General features: G+C 38.8%; 2 protein-coding genes across 2 annotated transcripts in view; both read right to left on the bottom strand.

Moving 5' to 3' along the window:
- Positions 1 to 16,204, bottom strand: part of LOC146636446 (Fc receptor-like protein 5) — a 28,193-nt gene extending 11,989 nt beyond the window's left edge. Inside the window, exons 1-6 of the mRNA XM_085350330.1 lie at positions 16,141 to 16,204; positions 15,306 to 15,605; positions 14,191 to 14,448; positions 2,493 to 2,792; positions 1,219 to 1,479; positions 431 to 679 (exon numbers count right to left, since the gene is read on the bottom strand). Coding sequence (XP_085206456.1) covers positions 431 to 679; positions 1,219 to 1,479; positions 2,493 to 2,792; positions 14,191 to 14,448; positions 15,306 to 15,605; positions 16,141 to 16,204 — 1,432 coding nt within the window. The remainder of the gene's footprint in view (positions 1 to 430; positions 680 to 1,218; positions 1,480 to 2,492; positions 2,793 to 14,190; positions 14,449 to 15,305; positions 15,606 to 16,140) is intronic.
- Positions 16,205 to 16,475: 271 nt separating this feature from the next.
- LOC146636445 (high affinity immunoglobulin gamma Fc receptor I-like) lies at positions 16,476 to 25,595 on the bottom strand. The gene is made up of 6 exons (XM_085350329.1): positions 25,559 to 25,595; positions 25,303 to 25,335; positions 22,061 to 22,327; positions 20,525 to 20,791; positions 17,925 to 18,191; positions 16,476 to 16,786 (listed from the first exon to the last, which is right to left on the bottom strand). The coding sequence occupies exons 1-6, from the start codon at positions 25,593 to 25,595 to the stop codon at positions 16,476 to 16,478; spliced, it is 1,182 nt and encodes a 393-aa protein (XP_085206455.1).
- Positions 25,596 to 27,587: the final 1,992 nt, after the last annotated feature.

The raw sequence follows: 27,587 nt of genomic DNA, 5'->3' as shown, positions 1-27,587 counted from the left end.
TTATGAACACTCTCTGTCTTGTCACATTCCCTCAGATTTCCTGCCCTAACTGCTCTCTCCTCTCCCACAGATCTGCCGCCCTCACGCTGTTATGTCCACTCCTCTGGCCTGTCTCTCTCACCTCAGTTAAGATGTTTTTGTAGGACTCACTCCTTAAGTTTAGGTTCATTTATGTTTTGTTCTTGTTGACTGAGTCGAAGCTCGCAATCTGTTTTGTTAAATGAATTATCCTTTGTTTGAATAAAGAAACTGACTGATTACATCCTCCGCTGTTTTCACCTGAGTCCCACACATAAGTCCTGAATCACAATGATATTAAACCTGACAATTTAGAGATATGGATTTAAACATTAAAAGAGATAATATGATGTTATTTCTCAAGCATGAAACTCATTTACAGAAACACATCAAATGTTTTGATCCTGCTCACCTTTAACTGACATCCAGCTCTGTGCTGACTCTCTTCCTGAGTACTGGCACTTGTAGAAACCTTCATCAGACTTTGACACTGCAGAGATCTTCAGCTCCCCTCGGGGATCATTTTGAATAAGTTTGTCATTGTGATAGAAAAACACATTGGAGAGTATTTTTTGTGTTCTCAAACTGCAGCTCAGATTAACAGAAGCTCCCTCAGTCACAGGATGAACAGGACTCACCAGGATAGGACCATCATCATCATCTGTGACACAATCACACACAATTGTTTCAGTCAGACCAGCTGGTGCACACTTTGAGAAAAAGCTGTGAGTCGTGTCTCATGATCTACATGCAGACCTGGTTTTCTGAGTGATTATGAGGACTGGAAATATAGTTGGGTTGTTCCCTGCAGGAGTCAAATTATTGACGGTGACATTATTGAATGGTTGAAGGTGAAATTGTAAATGTTTGTATGTTTGTGTTATTTTGCATGACGTGTTTCCCAAATTTCTCTGAATTGAGACATTAAAGGTTCATCTAATGTGACGACAGCGATGTTGAGCTTTGTTGAGTTTTATTCTGACAGAGAAAATAAAAAATACTGTTGGCAAATTAAGACAAACTGGATTATGAAAGGATGAAATTAGACAAACAACCAAGAATATCTTGATGCTTCGTTGCCTGAAATTCTCATTTTTGTTTGTGTTGCCACATAGAATTACTTCACATAGACCAAAGCTGGGACAAATGTTCATGTGACGTCTAAATCATTCAGATCCAAGTAAATGTATAATAACATACTCTGTACAGTGATGTTGACTGCACTGCTGAACTCTCCTGATCCAGACTCACACCAGTACACTGCAGTATCTGACTTTGATGTGTGGATGTTACATGTGGATCCAGTCATTCTCCTACAGACAGAGTACAGTAGGCCGTCCTCAGAGAACTTCCTCACTCTCCACTCAGTGAAGTTTCCCTCACAGGTCAGTGAGACAGAGTCAGAGGTGAAGTGTTGCACTCTGTCAGGACTCACTGTGAGACACGCTGCTGAATGAACATCTGGAAACAACATGCAGTGAAGAGACAAAGCTCACAGATGTTAGGATTCAAAATATCACAGTGAAAATATTTGTTTGTTTGAAGCTTTTGTTTTGAAGATCAAATTTAATAGTTCAATATGATAAAGTGTTTGTTTGGTGAGACAACACTGAGTCTGACAACAAGCCCTGAATCACACAGACAGTCAAATCAATGGAAAACAAAGGAGCCGAATACTGACATGTTTAAGATGATCTAACCCACATGCTTTATCTGCTGGCAGCTCATGTAGAGCTTGGTACACATCATGGGACATCATGAGCTTTGAGTCATCACTCTCAGCATCATCCACCTGATACAGATCACTCTGAACACACTTCAGTCATTTGCTGTAATGTTTCTGTCATAATTCTGTGATATTGTCTGTTTCACAGATTCCTTCTACAGTGAGATATTTTGCAGCAGCAGGACCAAAACTAAAAACCTTTGAAGTATATTTTAAATGAACAATAACAGCAGCTGTTATTTGTGACGTCTTCTTCTAGCGTCCATCTGTAGTCAGTGTTTGTCTTGTATTTGTCAGAGCTGTTAACCTGCCTGCTGACATCTTTGTTTCTTTATTAACTATATTTGACTTTGTTATCTGAACACCTACCTGAGCACTAAACAAAGTCTTAACTGTGTAAATCCTGTCTGTGCACTAAGTAAAAATAATCAGTACAAACAGAAACATGAGTTTAAATATCAAAGTAAAAGTATTCAAAGAGAAAACATTTAAAACCTCATAGAGGTATTTTTGTTTTTCATGTTATCACATTAAATAAAATTGAAAAATAAGAAAAGGAAAATAAATTCAGTTTGGTTTGATCACAGAGAGAAAGGAAAACATTCAGTTCAGTTCTTCTTTTTGGGAGTTTTCATTTATATAGAGATAAATGGTTGTCATGGAGATGAGATTTTAATGGTCTAAATCCTGGTGAATAAAAATGATATGCTAACATGAGCTCATTGAAAGGACAGAGAAACAAACTGACCTGCAGACCAGACAAACTTTGGTTGACTGTGATCAGTGTGATACTCTGGGTCTCCTCTTCCAACTCTGCACACATATCCTGCTGTGTGTGTCTGTCCATGAATGATGTAGGAGTCCTGTGCAGTCCCACTGCCATCAGGTAGCAGCTCATAACTGGAGGATTTCTCTGATAGATCAGGAACAGCTTTATACCAGTAGAAGCTCCATCCTGCAGACGGATGTTCAACCTCACAGTTCAGAGTTACTGAGGCTCCAGGACTCAGCCATGATGGAGACACAGTGAGGACAGGACGGGGTTCATCTGTTCAACAAAGATTTTCTCTCAGTGAACATGTAGTACAGTCTCTGAACAGTGAGCTCAGTTTATACAAAGAATAATAATCTCAGTCTATATGAACAGAAACACATTTTACAAAGTGTTCAAACAGCTTAAAGCAAACATGACTTACTGTCAGAAACTGTCAGTGTGACTGAATCACTCCACTCTGCTGTTTCATGCTGTGAACTTTTCCTTCTGCCCTTACAGCGATAGTTTCCACTGTTGAATGATGAAGCAGATCTAATCCTGTATTCATTTAGATTTAGAGGTTTTCTGATGCTGTTTGCTTCCCACTCATAATCCCACAACACTGTTTTAACTGTGGCCAATGTTTAGCTGTCAGAAAGATGACAAAACGAACAAGATTGGACAAAACGAACAAGATTGGACAAAACGAACAAGATTGGACAAAACGAACAAGATTGGACAAAACGAACAAGATTGGACAAAACGAACAAGATTGGACAAAACGAACAAGATTGGACAAAACGAACAAGATTGGACAAAACGAACAAGATTGGACAAAACGAACAAGATTGGACAAAACGAACAAGATTGGACAAAACGAACAAGATTGGACAAAACGAACAAGATTGGACAAAACGAACAAGATTGGACAAAACGAACAAGATTGGACAAAACGAACAAGATTGGACAAAACGAACAAGATTGGACAAAACGAACAAGATTGGACAAAACGAACAAGATTGGACAAAACGAACAAGATTGGACAAAACGAACAAGATTGGACAAAACGAACAAGATTGGACAAAACGAACAAGATTGGACAAAACGAACAAGATTGGACAAAACGAACAAGATTGGACAAAACGAACAAGATTGGACAAAACGAACAAGATTGGACAAAACGAACAAGATTGGACAAAACGAACAAGATTGGACAAAACGAACAAGATTGGACAAAACGAACAAGATTGGACAAAACGAACAAGATTGGACAAAACGAACAAGATTGGACAAAACGAACAAGATTGGACAAAACGAACAAGATTGGACAAAACGAACAAGATTGGACAAAACGAACAAGATTGGACAAAACGAACAAGATTGGACAAAACGAACAAGATTGGACAAAACGAACAAGATTGGACAAAACGAACAAGATTGGACAAAACGAACAAGATTGGACAAAACGAACAAGATTGGACAAAACGAACAAGATTGGACAAAACGAACAAGATTGGACAAAACGAACAAGATTGGACAAAACGAACAAGATTGGACAAAACGAACAAGATTGGACAAAACGAACAAGATTGGACAAAACGAACAAGATTGGACAAAACGAACAAGATTGGACAAAACGAACAAGATTGGACAAAACGAACAAGATTGGACAAAACGAACAAGATTGGACAAAACGAACAAGATTGGACAAAACGAACAAGATTGGACAAAACGAACAAGATTGGACAAAACGAACAAAAATACAAGTAAAAGGTTCGTAAGAAGATGGGGTTCCTACAGTGCGGAACCATCTGAGTCTTCTGTCTTTCTAAGGGATCAGAATCTGGAAACAAGCCAACCTGAGGAGAAGAGGAAAAAAAAACAAACAAAAAAAAAAAAAAACAAAGTCAAGCGGACATATTTCGCCAAGTCATAATTTTCACCATTTTCTTCTTTAAAAACTCTTATGTTATTTTATTTTTTTTAAATATATCATTATCTTGCAAAGAGCTGCATCATCTTATCAAAAGCACCTTGTGCAACAGAACTCCACTGGAACAGGATCTTAGGTGAAGTGAAACAGGTTATAGGAGACTTCAGCAGCTACTTTACTAAAATCATGGCTGAATATGACTAACTACTGTCTTAGAGTTTCCACAATGGCTTTTTTCATCATTCTGTTCTGTAGCACATACCTTAACATAAGAGTCACATGGCTCCTGGTGTCACGGCGGGGTGCCCCGATGTGTGATGAAACAGGACCCAAAAGCAAATGAGGACGATGAGTTGTAAGTTTGAACAGAAAAGTGATCCTTTAATGATAACGGCAAGGGAAAACCAGGACACCAAAGCAAACTGTCAAAACACTAAGAGGTACTAAGACCAAAAACTATAACTGTGGTGGAAAATAACAGGCAAAGACTATGACTAATGTAGGCGTGAGAGTGAGAGACCCTGACTAAGGTCAAAATAAACAGACGACCCAACAATGGCATGCAGAAAACAAAGGGCTTAAATACATACATGAGGTGATCAGGGGAAGTGGAGACACATGGGGGAACAACTGACTGATATAAACCTAATGACAGGACCAGGAGAGGAAAGCTAAATACAATGAACAAAGAACACATGACACTGTCAGAATAAAACAGGAAACACTAAAACTAGACATGACAACACAAACTTAAACCTAATGCGTGATGAATAATACAAGAACCCAAAACATAGAAAACCAGAGGAACAATAAACAATAACTGCCCAAACTAAAGACAGATAGGAAATGACACAAAAACTAATCACATAACAAAATGAGACAAATACAAACATGAACTCAGAGCGCTGGGTCAGAGACCCAGCCTGTGACACCTGGCTCTCATTCATCACGTCTCTCGCCTCCAAAACTGTGAATAAGTACAAATACCACATAATACATTTTAATGACTTTCTGGTCACATTAATAAAGAACATCAATGCTCTGTTCATGTTCCAAAAATGTACAAAAAAAAGGTTTGTTCACATTTAGCACGTGTGTGCGTGTGCTTCTGCACCACAGGGTAGAAAATATAAAAGCATATGTACCAGGCAAGCTCTTTTTGTCACCGTCCTGGGTCTCCTGACCCAGCGTTTTTAGTTCTTTGTGGTTTTTGTATTATTGTACTTATGTGTGTGATTTATTCTATGGTTTCTAGTTTCGATCCCTTGCCCTTCATGTTTCTCTGTGTCCCCTCTGTTCTGTGTAAGTCTGTGTCTGCATGTTTGAGTTCCCCTCTGTGTCCCCTCTGTTCTTAGAGTCCTCTGCCTTATGGTTTATGTCTCTGTGTTTCTTAGTTGCTGTCTCCACTGTGTCAAGTTCGCGTCTCTATGTGATCCTTCCTGTTTTACTTTGAAGGTCCGTGTCTTATGTAAATGTGTCCTGCTTTGCTTGTCTCGTCAGTCCTGATTTCTCCCAGCTGTGCCCCCCTTCTGTGTCTCATTCCCCTCGTTACTTCCCAGTGTATTTAAACCCTGTGTTTCTCTGAGTCAGTGTCGCGTCGTCCCTCATGCTGTGTGATTCTCCCCTTGTCTTCTGGTATGTGTTACAATTAGCGCTTCCCAGTTTAGTATCGTATCTCTGTTATCGTTTGTCACCTGTCAGTAGTGATGGCCAAATGAAGCTTTCCGAAGCACTGAAGCTTGTATTGAAAAACGGTTCATTACTCGAAGCTTTTCAACACAGTCCTCTCCGGTGACATCTGGTGGTGAAAATTTTGAAGAGCAGCTTGAATCTGCAAAATAAAACGGACTGCTCAATCATCGCTGCTCACTCAAGAGTGGAGTTCTCTCTGATATTGGGCCACCGTTCCGTTGCTTTGAACATGTAATTGGTTTTGTTTTCTCGATTGGGGGGCTGAAAAAAATGTAATGCGTATTTGCGTAATACATTTTGATCAATAAACTTTCCCTATTTAAACATGCACTATGGTGTGGCCTTTCTTTGCTCATAACTCCTTGATGTTGGTAAATACAATAAGTGAGCAATATATATAATATACATATGAGAATGCACAGCACATTATGGAGTATGCCCCTGCTGTGAAGTCCTGCCTCCATCTACTTGTCGTTTAATCACTGGACAGCTGGACAGGTTCATACAAAATATTAGATTAGACCAATTGTCCTATACATATTTTTGACCTAGGGGTGGGATTGATTGTGAACTGGAAAGGGAAAATGCTTAGGGAGCTGAGTACGGCTGCATCGTTACTGATTTGTAGAATCATTTTTGATTCGATACAGGATTCAATTTGATTGGAATCTGGAAAGTTTTGCCTCAGTCAGAAATATTACAATTCTGGTCATGTATCAGTATATATCCATAATTTCGTATCTATTAAAAGAAAGCTGACACACGTGAGACTTAATTAGAGATGTAAACAGAGAGTTATGAAACCTGCAGCTGCAGAAGCCAGCGAAAAAAAAAGAGGCAAACACAGCGCGGACCCGACGACACACCAAAATCTGATTCTGACGTGTCGGGTCCGCGCTCTGTGTTCACGTTTGTATGCAGAATCCGTAAACCTGCTCCCAGTTACTGTTTTAGCTGCATGGTGTTTGACGACATGTTGTGAGGTTTAACCTGAGATGCTGGCGTTTCAGGCATAATAACGTTAATTTACAAATCGACACAGGATTGTAATGAATCAATATCACTTTATTCAATTTAGCATGGATTGTAATCAGAAAGGCGATAATCAAAACCCACCCCTAATCAAGAACTTGCAAAGTAAAAACATGATCTATGTAAGGTAGCCCTTTTGTTATTTACATTTAGCATGTAGTAACATTTTTTGATGACCTTCAACTCTTCTTAAGCAACACTTTATTCGTGCAGTGCAAAACCAAAAGATCATATCAAGTCTCAATCCTATACTGCATGACCAAATATAGATGACAGAGACATAACAGGGATGCAAAATATGTCTGGAAGGCTGCTTGGGTTTAGTTGGTATGACTCCAAAATAAACAACTTCCCCAAATGGCTGCTCTCCGAGGCTTTAGGTGTTAACTGTTACTTCCTTTGTCTCATCAATTGGCGATTGGCTTCAGCCCTGTCTCATTTTCTTGAGTTGTCTCCACTCCTCTAATCATCCTTCTGTGTATATTTAGTCGCTGCCTCTCCTTAGTTTTGTGCCAGTCTTCCTTCTGTGTTTTTGGTTGTCCTCTCTACAACATACATGACGGTTTATTTGGGTCGGTTATCTCAGTTTGATGCCATGTTTACATCCATGTAGCATGCCCTTGTCATTCTACCACAATCAAATAACTTTACTTCACAGAAATACGAAATGCAGAAGAAAGAGAAGCACTGTTTAATATAGATATAAAAATCCATTTTTATAACACATGTTCTGATTGGCCTGTCTGTGTCCTTCCTTCTTACACCAACCTCAAACAGCTCCTGTGGTTTTGACTGAATGTTTATATTTCCTGTCCTTTTCAAAAACAACAGCTTGTTTCTTGTGTTGTGTTGTTATCTTTATCTATAGATGTGCAAAGTTGTTCTGTTTCTTCAAGCGGACATATTTCGCCAAGTCATAATTTTCACCATTTTCTTCTTTAAAAACTCTTATGTTATTTTATTTTTTTTTAAATATATCATTATCTTGCAAAGAGCTGCATCATCTTATCAAAAGCACCTTGTGCAACAGAACTCCACTGGAACAGGATCTTGGGTGAAGTGAAACAGGTTATAGGAGACTTCAGCAGCTACTTTACTAAAATCATGGCTGAATATGTGACAAAAGTTGGCAAGAGAACTGTGGACTTACAAATTGGATCTGTGTTATTTGCCGCTCTCTGCTCATCTGTACCATGTGGATTAAAAATTTCAGAAGGATTTGGACTATTATGTTGGATATATATAACTGGTGTGATTTGATGATTATTTTGTGATGATTATTTTTGAATCTGCTTTTGTTTTACTCCTGTTAAATTGCTTTAATAAAATTTCATGCAAACAGTAAGAGGAAAACTGCAGAATATAATAATTGAATGGGTTTTCCACGTGTCTGCATGGCCCCTCTCCAGGTACTCCAGCTCCATCCCACAGTCCAGAGACCTGCATGTTAGGTTAACTTGTGATTCTAGTGGTCGTAGGTGTGACTGTGAGCCTGAATGTTTGTGTGTCTCTGTGAGTTAGTCATGTGACACAATGGTGAACTGTCCCAGTGTGTTACAGCTGGGAGAGGCTCCTGTGATTCTGAATTAATAAGTGGAAGAACATGGGTTGATAATTCCTTTTTACATGATGTAGATTTTTAAACTCAAATAGTAAAAGTATTTGTTGGTGTCCACACCAGCACTTCCTAAGAAACTCTGCTGACTTTAAGTCGTTGCTATCAGCTACAAAAATCACAGGCTTCAAACTTTTATCTCACTGCTGTTGGAACAGGATACATTCAAAGTTTTATACAAAAGTTCAACAGTGAATATAAAAAAAAAAATCAGCTGAATATAAAGAGCCTGGATCTGAAACAGGACACACCCTTGTGTGTGCTATGCTAAGCGAAAGTAATAAGTCTATATCATATTATTATTCAATATCATCTTCATAAACACTAAAAAGTGAGCGCGTCTGATATTTGAGCAGCAGAGGAGCAACAGTGGATTCATAAAATGCTCCTTTTTGCTGCTGCAGCTCTCCTCACTGACCTGTAAGACAAACACACAAAGAACAGAAATGTCCAAGTTTCAGGATGTTCACCATTTAATAACTTGAAGAATAACTCATCCTGCATGGCAGCATAATTACCAGGAAAGCTTCCTAATGTGACTTCAGAATAAACTGCTGCATCAGCTGCAGGACTTGATTTTCCTGTGAGTGGAAATAAGATTTTAAGACCAGAGACGTCAGAGCTCAGGATACATTTGATCAGCAGATATATGACACAGAGCTGTTGGACGTAGAGGTGGATTTAAACTGCAGATTTGTCAGCTGCAGCCATTAACAGCATTAATGCTACGCTCCCCTTAATGATTCTCGCTCTTTGTAGTTTCACTAGATTATTACTTTAGCTGCCAAGTACAGAACAGACTACTTTAAGTGCTAAGAACAGCATGTAAGAGCCAATGATGAGATGTAATACTTCACAAGGTTTCCTTTACTGTTACACAAAAAGTTAACAATTTAGACTTTTGAACAAAGGATATTTTATTTAAGGAAATTAGCAAAACAAAAATCTTAATCAACTAGTAATAATCATGTAATTCAATCACCTGACTGTTATCCTAATGTAACTAATCTACTCAGTGCTATTGCTGATTTCAGATATAGTGTTGACATAAAAAAAAAGATAATTTCAGTTCATAAGTCCACAGCGATTGGTCAACTGAAACTTTTGACCGTGAACTCCACAGTTCTTTCTTCCAATGTTGCTGATGTTACTCATCTGCAGCAAACTACAAAATGAACTCATATACTCATTTATACTCTGCATCACCCACCCTGTGTTTAAGTGCTTTGAATGATGACAACACAACAACACAGTATCATGCTAAACAAATACACCTGACTTAATGACTAACCCACCATAAACCTAAATGACTGCAGATTAACTCTGCTGATGTATAGTGGTAGTGTGTAGTAGGTAAGCTTGATAAGTGAATAACTAAACTCCATGTTGACCTATAATTAGCTGCAACATAATGAAATGACACATTTCAGTACAAACACTGAATGAGACTGTTGTGTCTGTACCTGCAGCTCCCGTCTTCACCTCAGAGTAAACAGCACTCTGCTCTGGTTCATGATGCTTCCCTGTGAAGATGATCAGAGTATTTGACACAAGAAAATAATTTTTTTTTAATCTTTATTTTTTGTATTTTTACATTATATTTAAATTTATTATTTTTAAACTGCATGTGTTTTATTTACTTACTGTTCTTTTGAAGGTTTTTAAGGTCAATAAGAGAGTATGTGACATCTTGATGTTGATCTGATCCTGAAATGTTCATATTTTAGTTACAGGAATGTAAACATGTCATATGGAATTAGTTTCATTAAATCAAAAGCAAGTTTCATCTCTGACTGCTCTGTGCTTTTCTGCACATATACTGCACCATTTCTGTTGTCTTCCACGTGCATAACATATTCAGAGAGGTTATTGGTTCCTAATTAAAAGACGAGCCAGGGTCACATTAATCATTTTAATAAAAACCTAAAAGAGATTAAATATTCCTCTTTAAGTCAAAACCAGAACTATGAGATATTTTCAAACCATTAACCCATAATGTTGTTATTGTTTGTGTTGTTATGATATTAAACAACAGCCGTTCTCACTCCCGGGGCGTAGCATACCAATGTTTTGTCACGCAGCGTTCCTGAGGATTGCGAAAGGAGACCTTCCTTGTATGGCAAGCCACCCTGGCCAAATATCGCGATGGCGTGCCATATCCACGTTCTTATGGTAGGCGCCGGGTTATGGATGAATTCCTGTGCAATGACGGTCCCGCGGTAATAGACGTTCCAGCCATGTATTCCAGCCCTAAACCTAACCTTATCCCTAACGTTAACCAGCACTTTAATAAAGTGAAATAGTGTTTTCCAAAGCAATTTTAAGAAAATGAACAAACATGTGTAGATTGCGTCCAAACGGTTCTCATGTTTTCTTATTTTTCCAATGTTGTCATTTAGGAACGTGTTGGGTACCCAAAAGCGTAAAATGTTGATGATTTGTCACCTAGCATGAAATATTACGCTTGGGGAGTGAGAACGTGTTGGAAACAACATCTCTGTGGATTCTTTCAGTAAAGATACACTCAGGTTGTAAACTCCTGTTTGTTTCTGATTTTATGTTCATGTGGCATTTGGCTGTTTGGATTTTTGTCTAACTGGATTTTGATAAAGATCCTTTGAAAAACTGCTGAACACAAACTGAACCTGTTTGAAACTGTTTGAGTTAATGAAGACTGAATGAAAAGTCAATATTAATAATGATAATATTATTTAAATGGTTTAAATACTGACCATGTTGAAGAGAGTCGTACTCATGAGTTTCATTCAGGTTGACTCCATGATTTGTGGAGGAGCCCGGACTGTGACTCTCAGACTGGATCGACCTAAAACAGGAAATGCACACAATAAACTTAAAAGTAACTGATGTTTGTTTAAAATAATAATAAAAAGTATTTTACCAACCTGGTGAAGCAGGAATCTGTGAAAGAGACAAATGTTATTACACATGTTTGTCATGTATAAATTGTTCCACTGATATTTAGTGTCATGAGATCAGAATACATGTATATGTGTGAATAATTAAAGTGCATGTAGTAAATAAACTCTCTAATACAGCATGAAAAGAAGAGGCTCTTACACTTGGACTGTCTGCAGCGATACAACAAGAGCAGGAGAATAATAATGAGAGAGACTCCACAAACCAGTCCAACCATCAACCACACAGGAGGTGAAGAGCTGTCAGCTCCTGACACAGTTACTGTAACAACAAACAATAATTAATTATTAATAAAGTGTAAAAGAAGAACTCTGAGAGCACAAATCTCTGCTAAGGCAGCTCACTCTGTTGACAGCATTTACTTTTAAGGAAACAATATTGTATTTTCTGTGTATTTATTTTGTTTTATTTGTACTGTGAGAAGTTTGTAGTTCAGTGAAAATAAGTCCAAAGGCAGATTTTTTCAACATGACAACAAGGGCACATGTGAAATGTAAAAGTGAGGTCAGAGGTCAAACCTAACATGATATCTTAAATCTTTATACAGTACTTTCTATATGTTGACAATACACAGCACCTTTGTAAGAATCATAGTTTGTGTTATAAGGATTTTTATTTAGTGATAAAGTTGACCTTGAAGACCTCGGTGGCTGTAGCCAAATGTTAATGGATAGTTAACATGACTGCAGCTCGTCAGTGAGGTAACCAGGCAGGTCTGCTGGGATCCTTTCTAGGAAAATAAGATTTGTATGCTAACAGATTTTCCCCTTGTTTCAGTTTCTTCCTGCTTCAAGATTCGTTTTCATGCCATCATTCACCTCCAGTCAGACGCCTGCCACCTTGGATCATTACCCCCCTATTCACCACCACCGCTGCCCCCCTCGGAGCCTCTTCCTCATTTGCCTGCCTGCCCATCGTTCAGCAGTTTCCACAGACCTCTGCCTTCATCCACTAAACCCAGCTAGTCTGGACTCCAAGTAAGGCATTGTTGCAGCCACTTTATGAACACTCTCTGTCTTGTCACATTCCCTCAGATTTCCTGCCCTAACTGCTCTCTCCTCTCCCACAGATCTGCCGCCCTCACGCTGTTATGTGCGCTCCTCTGGCCTGTCTCTCTCACCTCAGTTAAGATGTTTTTGTAGGACTCACTCATTAAGTTTAGGTTCATTTATGTTTTGTTCTTGTTGACTGAGTCAAAGCTCACAATCTGTTGTTTTAACTTATTTATCCTTTGTTCGAGTAAAAAAACCTTCACTTATTACATCCTCTGCTGTTTTCACTTGAGTCCTGAATCACAACGATATTAAACCTGACAATATAGAGATATTACATAATAATTTTATAAAAGTTCTGACAAAATAGATCCAGGTGACTTCAAGCATTAAACCGACAATCTAATGTTCCTTCTCAAGCATGAAATCCATTAAAATCCATCACGTGTTGATCCTGCTCACCTTTAACTGACATCCAGCTCTGTGCTGACTCTCTTCCTGAGTACTGACACTTGTAGAAACCTTCATCAGACTTTGACACTGCAGAGATCTTCAGCTCCCCTCGGGGATCATTTTGAATAAGTTTGTCATTGTGATAGAAAAACACATTGGAAGGTATTTTTTGTGTTCTCAAACTGCAGCTCAGATTAACAGAAGCTCCCTCAGTCACAGGATGAACAGGACTCACCAGGATAGGACCATTACCATCATCTGTGAAACAATCACACACAATTGTTTCAGTCACATCAGCTGGTGCAAAACTTTTAGAAAAAGCTGTGAGTCGTGTCTCATGATCTACATGCAGACCTGGCTTCAGAGAGATTTTCTGAGAGCCTGGTTTTAATGACTGGAGAGACGTTTGAACAAGTGACAACATTTCAGTGCTTAGATGTTCAGTTACAGTAGGTTCATCATGTGGACCATCAACACTTCGTGTTGGCAGCACTTGCATTTTTGTTAGAAGGCCGAGGGTCCATGGAGTAAATAAATGCATCATGTTACTATTCTATATGGAGATTGTTGACTCTGTTATCTATTATGGTATCACTACATGTTTTGGCAAACTTTCTGTCAAACTCAGATCCCAAATTCAAAATTTGATTAAGAGGACTGGAAATATAGTTGGGATGCTCCCTTCATCCTCCCTCCAGGAGTCAAACTATGAAATTATTTAATGGTTAAAGTTGAAATTGTAAATGTTTGTATGTTTGTTTTATTTTACACGACGTGTTTCCCTATTCCTTTATTCTGAAAGGGAGAATATATAAAATATTGTCTGCAAATTTTGACAAACTTGATTATAAAAAGATCGAGTGAAATGAGACCAACAATCAAGAATATTTTGATGCTTTGGTGCCTGTCTGAAAATGATCATTGATCATTGTTGTTTGTTTTGCCACATAGAATTACTTCACATAGAGCACAGCTGGGACAATGTTCATGTGACGTCTAAATCATTCAGATCCAAGAAGTAAATGTATAATAACATACTCTGTACAGTGATGTTGACTGCACTGCTGAACTCTCCTGATCCAGACTCACACCAGTACACTCCAGTATCTGACTTTGATGTGTGGATGTTACATGTGGATCCAGTCATTCTCCTACAGTCAGAGAGTCGGCCGTCCTCAGAGAACTTTATCACTCTCCACTCAGTGAAGTTTCCCTCACAGGTCAGTGAGACAGAGTCAGAGGTGAAGTGTTGCACTCTGTCAGGACTCACTGTGAGAGACGCTGCTGAATGAACATCTGGAAACAACATGCAGTGAAGAGACAAAGCTCACAGATGTTAGGATTCAAAAGATCACAGTGAAAAAAATAGTTCTTGCTAAACCCACCATAACTGCAAATAAATCTATGAATGAGATTTGTTAATACAGATTTAAATGTTGTGACTCCTGCAGCTGGAAAGATTTCACTGAACCATCTGGGTCTCTCAGTAATAATCTCACAGCATCATTAGAAGCAACATTAGAAGTTTCTATAAACCTGCTTTCCTACAGTTTGTCCACAGCGTGCATGTTTGTTGTTGCACAAGCAAATATCTTCATCATCTGTCATGTAATAAGATGTCTGACATTTGTGACCTTACTACAAACAGTCAGATCATTATCAGACAGTTTAACATCAGCAGATCTTAAATGTTTATTGTCTTTGCTTCTACAAATCATGACAGCACTTTTATGGGCATCATGTCTGATATCATTTTTCACAGCAAAAGCACAACAACATGAGGACTAAAGACCACGAGATCATCTGTGTACATAATGTGCTTCACAGGAGTCCTGCCAGCTTTACAGACTTTCTAATCATCACCATGAAGATTAAAAAGACCTGGAGACAAAATTCATTCTTGTTTAACTCGGTGAGAAACAAACAAGGAGGAATTTGAATAACAACAGAAGTGTCTGACTGAAGCTCAGTTTACTTGAATGTAGTGAGAAAGGATGAGATTCAATTTAATGCTTATGAGGAAACTTAAATAAAATCATTTAATGCAATTTAATTGTAATTGGACATCAGATTTCAATGTCAGCATGCCGCTGCAAGAAAAATAATGGGGAATTAAAGTGATGACATAATTTATTAGAGAGAAACAAACTGACCTGCAGACCAGACAAACTTTGGTTGACTGTGATCAGTGTGATACTCTGGGTCTCCTCTTCCAGCTCTGCACACATATCCTGCTGTGTGTGTCTGTCCATGAATGATGTAGGAGTCCTGTGCAGTCCCACTGCCATCAGGTAGCAGCTCATAACTGGAGGATTTCTCTGATAGATCAGGAACAGCTTTATACCAGTAGAAGCTCCATCCTGCAGACGGATGTTCAACCTCACAGTTCAGAGTTACTGAGGCTCCAGGACTCAGCCATGATGGAGACACAGTGAGGACAGGACGGGGTTCATCTGTTCAACAAAGATTTTCTCTCAGTGAACATGTAGTACAGTCTCTGAACAGTGAGCTCAGTTTATACAAAGAATAATAATCTCAGTCTATATGAACAGAAACACATTTTACAAAGTGTTCAAACAGCTTAACCCTTGTATGGTGTTCGGGTCTGTGAGACCCGTGTTCAGTTTTTTTCAAAAGAAAAATTAAACAATTAATTATTTTTTCACGTGTAAATGTGTTGTGTCTTTCCACTCACTCCACTTGATTATAACTGATTTATTTATAACATTTTATATAAAAGAAAAACGAGAAGCACATTAATTCATAAATGTGATCTAACAAAGGTAAAGGGAAAAAATTAACCATGTTTGCTGTTCATATGTCTTGTAATAGGGATGAAGTAAACATCTGTTGAGTAATTTAACATAAAATTGTTTGATAGTGTTAATTTGGAAAGCCAAAACTCTAGCGGGTCCACCAGACCCATGAACACTGGCTGAGTAACAAAAATACGAACACCACACAAGGGTTAAAGCAAATATGACTTACTGTCAGAAACTGTCAGTGTGACTGAATCACTCCACTCTGTTGTTTCATGCTGTGAACTTTTCATTCTGCCCTTACAGCGATAGTTTCCACTGTTGAATGATGAAGCAGATCTAATCCTGTATTCATTTAGATTTGGAGGTTTTATGATGCTGTTTGTTTTCCACTCATAATCCCACTCAGTGTCTCCTCCATGGATCTCACATCTGACAGTGATCGTCTCTCCTCTGTATATCTCAGACCAGTTTGGATGCAGAGTCACAACAGGCCTGTTTGACACTGTTAATGTTCAAGAAAGTACAATAAAAACACGTGAATGACAAAAGGTACAATTACCATCAGATGTAGTGCTTTGTGGTAAGTTCAAGTTTGAACTCACCAGTTGTGTCAATCCAAACTGGCTGACTGTCCTCTGTGTAGTAAACTGGTTCTCCTCTTCCTCCTCTGCACCAGTAGAGTCCTCCCTCTGAGACACTGATTTGTTCATTTCTCGCAGGTTCAGAAGATTTCCCATCTCTGTACCAGTAGTATTTCCATCCAGATGATGATGATGATGATGATGATGATGGGCTCACAGAGCAGGTCAGGGTCACACTGCCCCCTACTGGAACAGCTGTGTTATCAGCTCTCAGTTCAGCCTTTGGTTTGGCTGCAGTTCAGTTTAGAACAAGAACATAAAAGTAAAAATGACTGAATCAGAACAATTTAAACATGGAAACATGTGAATGATCAAATATCACAAAACTTTATTGGTGAAGCTATTATTGGTGAAGCTATAACAAAGTGTGTGACACAAAATACTGAAATACTGTTTTGATCTGCACAGCAATTTTTTTTTAAATTTACTTCAGTGTATTTAAAATTAATTAATAAATGCATAGTTCATTTACTCTCATTAATTTGAAGCATGACTTAGTTAATTCATCTGTAATGAGAAAGTAACCCAGGTTAATATGATCTGATTGTACTTAGCATGCTATGTCCTTGTGTTCTTTACTAAATCTGCTGTTAAAACCTCTGATAGCTAAGATGAGACCTAGTAAGTGTGTTTTATATTCTTTTGCTGTGGAAGCTGACATTTCCTGTCGATGTGCACAGATGTGTCAGAATGGGTTTTAAAAGACACATCGATGGTTTGGAGGAAGTAATTACTGAAGCTAACTCAGAAAGATCAATTAGAGAAAAAACTCTAAATAAATATCAATGGTACTGAAAGTAGCTGCACATAATGTTTTGTCTGTGAGATGATTATGAGTAATTTCTATACTCATTAAATATCATTAGCCTAAATTAATAACATACCAGCACAGACCAGCGTCAAACAAAATGAGGCCATATTGTCGTCTGAAGTTCAGAGTTCATTAAGTGAAAAATATCCAGTGTGTGTTTGTCATGAGACCAGACTCTTTAACTAAAACCTGAAACCTCTAAGATCATTTCAACAATAGACAACATGCTAAAAACAACTGAAGTAACTGCATCATATGTTGGTGCAACAGGGAGTAATAAAAATAAAAAATAACACAAATACAGAAGTGAAAATATTGGATGTAACTGTTGTTCTTAGTGGATGTGGTGGAGCAGCTGAAGCAGGTTCAGCATTTGTTCTGCACCTCATGTATTAGAGCTGCACAGCAGAGAAGTTACTCTGATATGTTTTGTTCTCTTCACTGTGAATAAAAAGCTGCTTTTCAAAATATGTTACTGAGCAGCACAAATGAAACAGCTACAAAGCTGCAAGAACAACAGATTCTTAGTAATGTTGATAAAACAGATCTCCAACTTACATGATACAGTCAGTGTGATGATATCACTCCACTCTGTTAACATATAGTCCCTTCTGCCCCGGCAGCTGTATCCTCCACTGTCAGACTCAGTAGCTCTGATGATTCTGTATTCATTGGATGTATGACCTGTGTTTACCTGGCCTCGTCTCCATTCATACGTCCACTGAGCTCCTTCACCTCCCTGAATCTCACATCTGACAGTGACTGTCTCACCGCTGTATATCTGAGTCCAGGGTGGCTGCAGGGTCACAGTGGGCTTATTGGGAACTGTTCACATAAGAATGATCCAGTTAGGAGAAGAGAAACATAAAAACTCTGCTGTTTATAACATAAGAGTAGAGTCACTGCAAAACAGCTGATTCACAGACAAACAGTTTGAAGACTCAACATCAAAACAAAGTCACAATAAAACTATTTATAGCTTTCAAACTGTAAGACAACATTTTTAGTAAAACGTACAAGTATTTACTTTGTACAGTTATCTTTTATTTATATTCTTTATAAATAAATTTATTATTTACAAAAAGTTACTGTTTTTTTAATGAGTTGTCTTAAGTCTGATTTACTTTCACAAAGATGCGATCTTTGAGGTGTATAAACAAATCAGTGTGGATAAACAAGAAAACACTTTAGATTAAATCTAGAAACAGGATGAGGAGAGACTTTTTTTAAATCCCAGGATTAGTTAGGCTCTTGAAGAAGTTACTCTGTCAAGGCCGATCCTTAATCTCACAGTCTTAAAGTAGACACAACAAAACTGAAGTTCTTCTATTTTTCTATTTCCATCTCTCCAAGTAATCCTGCTGTCAGAAAGAGAAACAAAAGAACAGACTAGTCCCCAAAGACAGGACGTGACAGTAATGACAACTTTATACAAAACTTTTCAAACTCAAAATTTCACAACTCTTTATAGGAGCAGAAGAATAAATAAACAAAAGTGACAAATGTAGAAAAACAGCAACACAGTTCAAAGAACATTAACATGTTGAGTAAAACTGGAGAATTCGTCTCATGGATATATTACTTAAACGAATTAAAAGGAAGTGACTGACTCCATGTCAGACTCAAGGCCATGAAGCACCTTAAAAGCCAATAATTAAATCCTGAAATCAGTTTGAAAACATGCTGGGAGCCAGTGTAACAGTGGGACAGGTGTAATCCCATGTGATGTGATTCGATGTGATGTGATGTGTTTGAGTTGGTCTGCAGTCATTCATCTGATTGTTTGCTGAGACTGTTTCAGTGATTTGGGTGTGAAAAATCAAAGCATGTAAAATGGTTTCCTGTCTTTAAATGTTTTAAAATGATTCATAACTTATGTTGCAATTAATCCAGAAATATTTTTGTTATTGTCTTGAGATTTTCCAGCAGAGAAGCAGCTGATGGCAGCATGTGTTCCGCATGTGTCCAGCGTGTGTTCAGCATGTGTCCAGCGTGTGTTCAGCATGTGTTCAGCATGTGTCCAGCATGTGTTCAGCGTGTGTTTAGCGTGTGTTCAGCGTGTGTTCAGCATGTGTCCAGCATGTGTTCAGCGTGTGTTTAGCGTGTGTTCCGCATGTGTTCAGCGTGTGTTCAGCATGTGTCCATCATGTGTCCAGCATGTGTTCAGCGTGTGTTCAGCGTGTGTTCAGCATGTGTCCAGCGTGTGTTCAGCGTGTGTTTAGCGTGTGTTTAGCGTGTGTTCAGCGTGTGTTCAGCGTGTGTTCAGCATGTGTCCAGCGTGTGTTCAGCATGTGTTCAGCATGTGTCCAGCATGTGTTCAGCGTGTGTTCAGCGTGTGTTCAGCATGTGTCCAGCGTGTGTTCAGCGTGTGTTTAGCGTGTGTTCAGCGTGTGTTCAGCGTGTGTTCAGCATGTGTCCAGCGTGTGTTCAGCGTGTGTTTAGCGTGTGTTCAGCGTGTGTTCAGCGTGTGTTCAGCGTGTGTTCAGCGTGTGTTCAGCGTGTGTTCAGCATGTGTCCAGCATGTGTTCAGCGTGTGTTTAGCGTGTGTTCAGCGTGTGTTCAGCTGAGGAGATTCAATGGCAACATTTAAAGTTTCTCCTGAGTTTAACTGAAAAACATTAGCTCACATTCAGTTTTGAAACAGTGATGAAAACTCTGCGTTTGCAGCCACAGACACAAGGCAGCTGGGACAATGACAATTGCATTTATTTTTTTCATGTTACAAACACCCCACAAGCTTGTGGGGATAGGTTAATTGGATGATCCAAATTGCCAATCCAAATTGCCACTAGGTGTGAATGTGCGAGTGAATGTGAGTGTGAATGGTTGTCTGTCCCTATGTGTTAGCCCTGCGACAGACTGGCGACCTGTCCAGGGTGTACCCCGCCTTTCGCCCTATGACAGCTGGGATAGGCTCCAGCGCCCCCCGCGACCCTGAAAAGGATAAGCGGAAGCGAATGGATGGATGGCTGGATGTTACAAACACTTTTTTTTTTCTTTTCCGGATGTTTGACTCTGAATGACGACTGAATATTTTTATAAAGGAAAAACTGTTTTACATGACTTTGGATACTAAACTAAAAAAAAAACCTGCAGTACTGTTTAAAGTATTTTGTTGTGTTTTGGGAATTAAAATGAGTGAAATATGTCCAACTTACCTGTTACTTTCAATGTGGTGATGTCACTCCACTCTGTCCAGGAAGAGCTTCTTCTGCCCCGACAGCTGTATCCTCCACCATCAGACTCCGCAACGCTGCTGATTCTGTATTCACTGGATGTTGGAGGTGTGTTTACCTTAGCTGGTCTCCATTCATACGTCCACTGAGCTCCTTCATTTCCCTGAATCTCACATCTGACAGTGACTGTCTCACCGCTGTATATCTGAGTCTTGGATGGCTGCAGGGTCACAGTGGGCTTAGGAAGAGCTGTTAAAAAAATATCATTAACAAACTTAAATATAAAATCATTATTAAAGTTGTCCCAGTTTTTATTGCTCTTGTTAATGGTAGTCATAATTTTGCATGCTGTAGACAATATGAGTTGAAAATCAGCAATAAAAAAGTTTTGTTGTGTTAATTATTACTAAAAGACATAAATGCATGACTGCATTTCTTTTGTGATATGAGGACATTGGCTGATATTCAGTTTGAGCCTCACAAAGACAGTCATTAAGAGAACTCAACATGCCAGGGTCACATGTAATTTTACAATCCAAGTCCAAACTTTTCTGAACCAGTGGATTTAGCACTAGACTTTTTTTAATAAGCAGGAATGTAAACATGTGACAGGAAACAGTTTAAAACATCAAGCACATGGGCTCAACAAAGTTTACTAAAAACTTCATCAGCAGCAGATCAAGGTACCTCTCAGTGATTTTCATGAACTGAACTGTAAACAAATGATCCACATATGGACCTGTTCTACATTACAGGTTCTTCTGAGGTATTCTGACACTCGTGAACACCTGTGGTGGGTGTGGTTTGGAGCTCAGCTGCAGGTTCAGGGGACAGAGTCAGGAGTGGGTGGCAGAAACTGCTGATCCCAGCCGCACTAATAACCTTTTCCCTTATTTTAGTAGCTGCTGGGGTCTGGAGGAGGAGAGTCAGACTGAGACTGAGAGTCAGAGTGGAGCAGAATGGAGGGAAGTGTGTGTGTGTGTGTGTGTGTGTGTGTGTGTGTGTGTGTGTGTGTGTGTGTGTGTGTGTAAACAACAGAGATAAAAAGTGAGCACAGGATCTAAAAGCTCTCCCCTTGTGTGTGTGTGTGTGTGTGTGTGTGTGTGTGTGTGTGTGTGTTTGGGCGTGTCGTACTGAGGAAACATGTCAGAGTGCTATAAACCATTAGTTTTTCATTCATTTATAAATGTATTCATTAACATCAATCAGTGGAAAGAATCCAAGTAAAACCTGTTGTGAGAAAGGCTTACATAGCAGATCAGTCTCTGATACAATTATATTGTATTTTTAGGCCAAACTTGAAGAGAAATTAATGTAAAAATGCTAAAAACAAAAGAACTGATGGAACTGCAGCAATAAATCCACATGTGGAAATCTTTTTTCCTTCCAAGTGTTTCAATGTGAGTACTTATGATATGAATCTAAAAAACAGTATAATTGAAAGACAGTATTTTGTTGTGTCTTTGGATGAAACATTATGCAGTGTAAATTAAAATGTGTGAAATATGTCCAACTTACCTGTTACTTTCAATGTGGTGATGTCACTCCACTCTGTCCAGGAAGAGTTTCTTCTGCCCCGACAGCTGTATCCTCCACTGTCAGACTCAGTAGCGCTGCTGATTCTGTATTCATTGGATGTTGGAGGTGTGTTTACCTCAGCTGGTCTCCATTCATACGTCCACTGAGCTCCTTCACCTCCATGAATCTCACATCTGACAGTGACTGTCTCACCGCTGTATATCTGAGTCCAGGGTGGCTGCAGGGTCACAGTGGGCTTAGGAGGAGCTGATCAAATAAAACATAGCATGAGTAGACTGATAATTTGACTTAAAAAATCAACAATAAAAGTTGTTTTTATACTTTTCAAATGTTTTATACATTTATGAACATATAATCCATTACTTGTCAGTTAGCTGTTGTTTGCTAACAATGCTGTTAAACCTCCAGTGGTGGATTCAGAGCTGGAGATTTAAAGATAAACGCAGAAAACTGCTGCTATGAGTAAACATACGAGCAGTTTGAGAAAGGCTAACATAGCAGACCAGTCTCTCCTAAAATGAGGACAATCATTTATTATTGTTTTACACTGCTTTTGTTAGTATTTTGTTCTGTTTTTGGATGAATTGTGTAATACAAATAAAATAAGTGAGGAGATGCGTTTAACTTGTATCCCTGAATCTTATATCTGACAGTGACTTTCTCACCTCTGTATATCTGAGTCGTGGATGGTTGGAGGGTCACAGTGGGCTCAGGAGGAGCTGATCAAATAAAAATATATCATTATCATTAAAAATCTATCCTGGTTTTATTGCTCTTGTTAATTGTAATTATATTTTTGTGTCCTGGTAAAAATTTGACTAAAAATCAACAATAAAAAGTTTAGTTTTTACCAAACAGATTAAATGATATTTAGACTCTACCAGCAGAGTGACTGAACACAACCAGGTGTGCACAAATCTAAACTGTGACACTGAACATCAACGCATAAACACACAATATCATGTAAACAACCTCAGTTTTATAGTCAAATATCACACAATTTACTTATTTCCAGAGGTGGGAAGTAACGAAGTACAAATACTTTGTTACTGTACGTAAGCTATCTGTACTTTACTTGAGTATTTATGTTGACATTGTGTTTTTCATAGTGTGAAGCATGCTGCAAAACAAACTGAGGTAGAATCACTGTGTTATTTAAGGCTGCATGAAAATCCTCTACAGATTAGTGCAGGATAAACAGGTTAGTTTGCTGTACTGTGATGGATTTAAAGGAAAGACCAGTGTGTGACTGGTGCACAGTGACAGTCCAATATAAAGTCAGTATAAACAGTGTACTGTGAGTGTAGAGACGAGGACAACTCATGAAACGTCTGCTTACATCAGACTGAATTCAGGTGGATAAATCTGTAAAGAGCAGCAAGACAGCTGATCACAGCTCATACATTAAGAAAATCTACTGGAGCTCTCAATAGAAAATAGCCTGAGCCATTAAAAACTGATTTTAGGGCTTTCCACACGCTGAATCCCACTTTAAACTCGTGTCCATTCTCTTCCGCTTATCCTTATCAGGGTCGCAGGAGGCTATAGACTATCCCAGCTATCATAGAGCGAGAGGCAGGGTACACCCTGGACAGGTCGCCAGTCTGTTGCAGGGCTAAGACAGAGACACAGACAAACATTCACACTCCCACTTATTTAAAATAATCAATTCACTTAACCCCACTAAGTGCATGTCTTTAGACTGTGGGAGGAAGCCGGAGTATCTGGTATTTCCTTTCATTTTTATCCATGTAGCTTTGTACAAGGATTTTGAGAACTCCAAGAGTTAATACAAAAGCGTACACTGAGGTAAGCAGCACACATGCCAATATCAGTGAGATACACTGCACTACTCACACAAATCATCATCTTCTTGTAAATCTGTGCTGTAAACTGTTCAGATAAACATCCATGAAAAGAGAATTAGTCTGTATGAAGGCAGCACACTCTTAATATGATCATTTTAAACACTCTGTGTTCCTCCGACACTGCCTCGTTTAAGTTTTGGACAAAATGGATTCTGGGATATTGCATTTCGTCATTTCGAGCTGATTGGAGACCAGAACAGCCAATCAGATTTTTTTTGCATCCAAGTCTGTGATTGGCTGGTTTTGTGGCACAAATATAACGGTGTACAGAAAGAGTTGAGCGCGCACGGGCAGAAATGTTGAGAGCGCGAGCAACACATTGCGAGCGAGCGCAAGTGCAAAAACTGAGCGAGAGGGGCTGCTGTTGTGTGTGTGTGGATAATAGCAAACACTGAGATACATTTTTTGCACGTAGCAATGAATTTTGTTCACTCAAATTTAGTTTTTCTTCACTCAAAATAAATTTCTCCTAAAAATGCAACACAAGTTTTTTTTACGTGCGCTCAATCTTTTTTTTTGATCGGTCAGAATAGTGGCACAAAAATAACGCCATATAAAACCGACTGACAACTGATTCCATAAATATACAAGATGGTGATGAGGAAACACACGGAGAAGACAGCTGAGGGGAATAAACATAATGACACAATACAGGAAGCAAAACTGAACACAGGATGGGACACTGTCAAAGTAAAACAGGAAACACTGAGACCTACACCTGAGACACACGGACTTGACAACAACAGTGATAAACAAACAGGGAGGCAATAGCAGAGACACAAGGACAGGAACAGATTTACAGTATTTAACTGTTTTTCTACGTGATGAAGAAAAAGCTGCTGTGAGAAAGAGAGAAACCTGTCGGCACCACCCTTTGACTTAAATTGTAAGAAACAAATGTGTAAAAATAGAAAGAAACTTCTGGCAGCTCATCATTATTATATCTATACTATATTTCTATAGTAGATGCTGAAAAATAGAAACATTTCTGTTTACCTGCACTTTAATCATTTGCTGTTTTACCTGTTTGGTAGTTGTTGAAATGGTTTGGCCTGTACCACTAAACTTGCTGTCTTCAGAACGTCTGCCCCCCTTCTTTCTTTCACATAATGGTATGATCCCAGCCTGTCTTTGCATGCGATTGGTGCGCCCATCAAAGCACGGATTCGTAGCAGGGCTGAAGATTCAGCTCCCACATACCGAGGGTCCATTAATAACTGGCTCGCAGGCCGGAAATAATTGTATCGAGGGCCGAATGTGGCCCGTGGACCGTAGGTTTGACACCCCTGATTTCGAGCATTGTAGGAGATAACAGCTACATATATGAACTGGAGTAAAAACAGTGTTTCTTACCTTCAGCGTTTCCACAGATGACTGTACTGAGCACTAAAATAATGAATAAAAACTCATCAGATATTTTACCTCAGAGTAAAGTTTTTTTTAAAGGCTTTACTCTGATTATTGATTATTGTAAATTTAGGGATGAACAATAATCACCAAATTTCTCCTGTTTGCTAAACAAGCTCTAAACAGTGACTCACTAATTCTCAGAGATCAGAAACATTTTCATTAATCGCTGCCGTTCAAACAACGTCAGACGTGTACTTACAGAAAAAGCCCATCATGCAGAGCAAAGAGAGCCCCATCGTCACATCCAGCCTGCTGCACTCTGATCCTCAGATAATCACAAACAGTTTTACTTTGCAGAAAAAAAGAGAAGTTGTGTTTTGTTTGGGTGTGACAGAGTTTTTCTACAGGTTCTTCTTCTGATTGGTCTCTCTGTGCTTCCTTCCCTTTTACACCAAACTCAAACAGCTCCTGTAGCTTTGACCGCAGCAGTTTTGTGACATGTTTTCCATCGCTTTAAGTCATATCTTACCAGGTCTTTTTTTACTCTGACAGCGTCCCCTGGATCATTATCATGCTGCAATGTTACTTGCATCATGATAAAGTCTTTTTAATGATTTTTTTATATTTTGATTCTTTATCGGAGGAATTATGTGGAAATTCTTCTTTCATGCTGCATAAAAACAGAAAACAGATTTTATCTGACTCTTAGCTGAAACATCATCATGCAGTGCTATAATAAAAATGACCTTTGACCTCAGATCTGTGAATCTTTTCACCTTGTGGTTAAATTCTATGATTGGCTGACACCCAAACAGAGTAAATGACTCACTGTGTGGTTGAACTGAAACTAAAGACCTGTATGTTTCACAAATTAAATTAACAAAGACAGCAAATAAATGTATCTTCTATTGGCACATCAAAGTGAATGTTACATGTTACCAACAAAGACTATGTAACTCTCTCCAGAGTCACATGCAGACGAGGTGACCTTTACTAAAGCTTACTGAAGCTGATCATTTCAGGCCCCAATAGTAACAAATGAAGAAAACTGAGTTACAGATAACTGATCACTGGAACACAGAGACTCTGGGTCATCACAAAATCTTCCATATGGTCTCTATCAAGGTCACAAAAGTTTCAACTTACAACATAAATGAGAATAACATCCTGTATGATTCGACAGAAGTTCAGTCTGTTTAGCTATGTGTAGACTGATATGTCAGATGATATTATGGTGTCCCTACAATACGAGTGAATAAACTCTTAAACATTATCAACACTTATTCATTATTTTCAGTTTTACTGTGGATTGTAATTATTTATTAAAAACTAAAAATCATTTGCAGAAGGTCAAAAACAGAGGAGAGATGTCAGGAGGTTTTTATTGTGTATCTAAAGGCATTTTAGTAATTATTCCTTAAATCATTTATTTTTATATTTTTACTCATGTTGCCATAGTAACTCTAAACTTGAATGCATATTGAGTAAATACACAAAGCACTGAAACAAACCCCATGTTGCTTCATTGTGTTAAATGTTTCAATTTGGTCATGACCAAACTTCCAGTTCCTCTTTACACATCCTGAGGTTTGATAGCAAGAATAAGACATTATCACATAGCACAGAGCCAAAGTGTTTTCAGGAGACATTGAGATTCATTCTGTGGGCTGATGGAGAAAAACATGAGATCACTGAGGGTTTTTAAGTGCAGATAAGCCTGCAGCTGCGTGCAAACTTTCATTCATACTTCACAGAAATACTGACACAGGGTGAAGGGTTTTAGAACGGTGGGTTGATGCAGGTTTGTGCATGTGCCCAGAGCCCTGGGGCTCTGTCCTCAGCTCGTACTGGGGTGGCCAACCTCTGACAGGATCAGCTGCCGGTTGGTTTTTAGGTGATCTTTCTTTTTGGCTCCTTGTTGCTTCTGCTGGTGTGGACACGTGTTTGTTTTTGGGTCTCCTGGATCTTTCTCTGTTTTCTCTGTTGTGTGTCTGTGAAGGTTCTCAGTCATCCAGGTCATCATAGTCAAAGGAGCTTGCAAAGAAAAGCGTCTGGACTTCTTTAAGTTGCTTGAAGACGTTTCACCTCTCATCCGAGAAGCTTCTTCAGTTCTAAGGTCAAATGGTGGAGAGTCCCACCATTTGACTCTCTGTTGTGGTTTTGCACCCTCATGATCACGTATGTTTTATCTCGCACACACACACACACACACACACACACACACACACACACACACACACACACACACACACACACACATACATGAGGTCATTGATGTTTGTTTAAGT

Source organism: Diplotaxodon limnothrissa, linkage group LG3 (genome assembly GCF_057381915.1).
Source record: "Diplotaxodon limnothrissa isolate DT_005_m linkage group LG3, D_limnothrissa_male_GT1.1, whole genome shotgun sequence".
Classification (NCBI taxonomy): domain Eukaryota; kingdom Metazoa; phylum Chordata; class Actinopteri; order Cichliformes; family Cichlidae; genus Diplotaxodon; species Diplotaxodon limnothrissa.
This window is presented reverse-complemented; position numbering and strand designations above follow the sequence as displayed.